At 45.4% G+C, this 2,500-nt stretch overlaps 1 protein-coding gene across 1 annotated transcript in view; it reads left to right on the forward strand.

Annotated features, from left to right (window-relative positions):
- The window catches only part of LOC125048294, a 22,779-nt gene extending 21,199 nt beyond the window's left edge, over nt 1-1,580 (forward strand). Inside the window, exon 4 of the mRNA XM_047646941.1 lies at nt 1-1,580. This exon is cut by the window's left edge and continues 1,232 nt beyond it. Coding sequence (XP_047502897.1) covers nt 1-912 — 912 coding nt within the window. The 3' untranslated portion in view covers nt 913-1,580.
- The last annotated feature ends 920 nt before the right edge of the window (nt 1,581-2,500 follow it).

Genomic DNA, 2,500 nt, shown 5'->3' on the forward strand with positions numbered 1-2,500 from the left:
TCCTCGATCGACGACAGGCGTGGGACCAGCCCTGCTGAAGACGGCCCTGACTCCGAGAACAACCAGCCAGGAATGCTCTTGAAGGACCACCACGGCAGCACCGCCAACCTGATGGAGCCGCGTCTCGAGCAGCCACCAGAACACTACCAGTGCCGCCTCGTGCGATCTTATTCCCAGCGCGGACGCCGAGCGAGCAGGAGAGTCATAGACTCGATGAGTCGCCGAATGAACCCCGTCGAATACGACAAAATGAGGGAGCCCATCCCGCCCATGTTTTCCAAGGCCGCACTCACCATGCACACGGGCCCGGGGCTCTTCGAGGAGCAACAGCCTCCCAAAATCGAGTCTCCACGAAGGGAAGACCTTTCGAGCCCGCAGGAGGAGACCGGCGCTGGCGCCCGGTCCTGCACTTCCCCGTCCACGAAGGAAGACAAGGCGGAAAGGCCCTCGACGCCAAGGATTTCCCTGACTCCCAGTCTGCCCTCGCGCGTTGGCTCCCTGCGCTTGCCCAAGATGCCGGCAGCCTTCGTGCGTCGCTCCGTGTCCTTCGCCGGGCCCAAGGTGGAGCACAGCGAAATCAAGTTCCAGCGTATGTCTGAGAACCGCGGGTCCTTCCGACGTGCTATGTCGGGACTGGGAGCGCTTGCCCGGAGCTTTAAGAAGGGCAAGGCTAACCCGGACTCCCCTGCCACCACGCCTTTAGAGAGCCCCGGCGAAGAGAAGAGAGCTTCCATCTGCATCTGTGACAGGGATGAGAGAGGGACCTTCGCCAGGGACAAGGAAGCCAAACAGCGCAGTGCACATAGAAGCGCCAGCGTCAAGGTACACAGAAACAAGCAAGTTCCTCACGCGCCCAGGCTGCCTCGCCGCGCCATCGCAAGGAACTCGGCCGAACCTTTCACTCACACCTGAGACGATCTCACAGCTGGCTTAGCACTCTCACCTGAGGATCCTACTCAACAGCTGCCGCCACACTCACACCTGAGGAATCATTTTGTCTTCTCAACAGTTGACTCCTCGCTGACACATGGGGCAGTTATGAACAGTTTACTTATTCTTATCACTCACCTATGAGACCTCATTATCAACATTTGACTCATGACTCAGCAGTTACTCATGACAATAATATCATTATCAGCATGACTCATTACGATCGAACTAGATACCCGTATGCAACAGCTCACACATCCTTCATTCCTGAGAGGCTTATCAACAGATCACTCATCACAGACACCGGAAAATGGTTATCGACTGATTCATCATTCACGTAAGACATTTGAGAACTATTGTTCAACAGATTACTCATCACTATTCCCGAATACCTCGTACTCAAGTGACTCACCACTCACTTAAGAAACGGCTTCACTATCAACAGGTCTTTATTCTTTGTTAACTCATCACTCCACTCATCACCCATGAGCTCCTTACTCATAGCTGAGTCATGATCCAACGATTTCATGAGTATTGTCTAAAGACCCAGTGCGGATTTTTTTTGGCCTTTGTACATCGATGTTTGTATAGATTGTGGATGTACGTTTGACTTTTAGCCTGTACTTTTTAGTAAATAAAATCAATGAATATAGTGTCCTTCTTTTTCATAATTAGATGTTGATAATAATCAAAATATCACACGGGTAAGGAGGGATAGAGAAAATGAGAGTCTTTTCTAGTAGGCTTGTTGTTCATCAGGTTTTCAGTTGAAATAAAGTATTAAAATGCTTATTTTTCATGATCATTATTTCAATTATCATTATTGTGTCTTAAAATTGTCATTATAATTTGAATTATTACATTATCATCATTTTGGTGTCATCATCATCAGTGTCATTATACTATTTATGTTATTATGTAGTCAGTATCATCATTATTAATGTCAGCCTTATTGTCGCAAGTGCACGTGCATGCATGTGCATGGATGTGTAAATGTGAGGAAGTGGGTGCATGTGTGTCAATGCATCCCTTTCATAAAGATAAATAAGTAGATATTGATACTTCCATCCATAATATCAATGTAAAGTACTGCATACAAGACAAGTGTCCTTGTCCTTATATCAAATCAACTTGTGTACTGTATTCTATTACATAAAAAACAGAAACTTCAACAGATAAAAAAATATTCAAACCAGAAAACAGCACAAAAAAAACTCACTTCCTTACACATATGCTGCCTTTGCTTGTATGCACATGCAATCACACACCTTCACATAAACACAACTCAAACACACCTACACTTACACCCACCCAAACACACCCGCACCCAGACACAAATCCATTCAAATTCATCAACACCAAAAATAGACAAAATAATTATCTCATGTTATTAAGTTCCTAATACTAAAATTCTCCAGAACAAACCAATACCTCAAAATTTCCTGGTTTCCAGGAGAAAATAAAGCAAAGTGTAAGTGAATTCATATTTACTTGATGCCAAATAAGCCATATATACAGATTTCTACAAATATCACTTCGATTTTGTACAAAAATACTCCCCATGGAAGGG

This window comes from Penaeus chinensis, chromosome 43 (genome assembly GCF_019202785.1).
Source record: "Penaeus chinensis breed Huanghai No. 1 chromosome 43, ASM1920278v2, whole genome shotgun sequence".
NCBI lineage: Eukaryota > Metazoa > Arthropoda > Malacostraca > Decapoda > Penaeidae > Penaeus > Penaeus chinensis.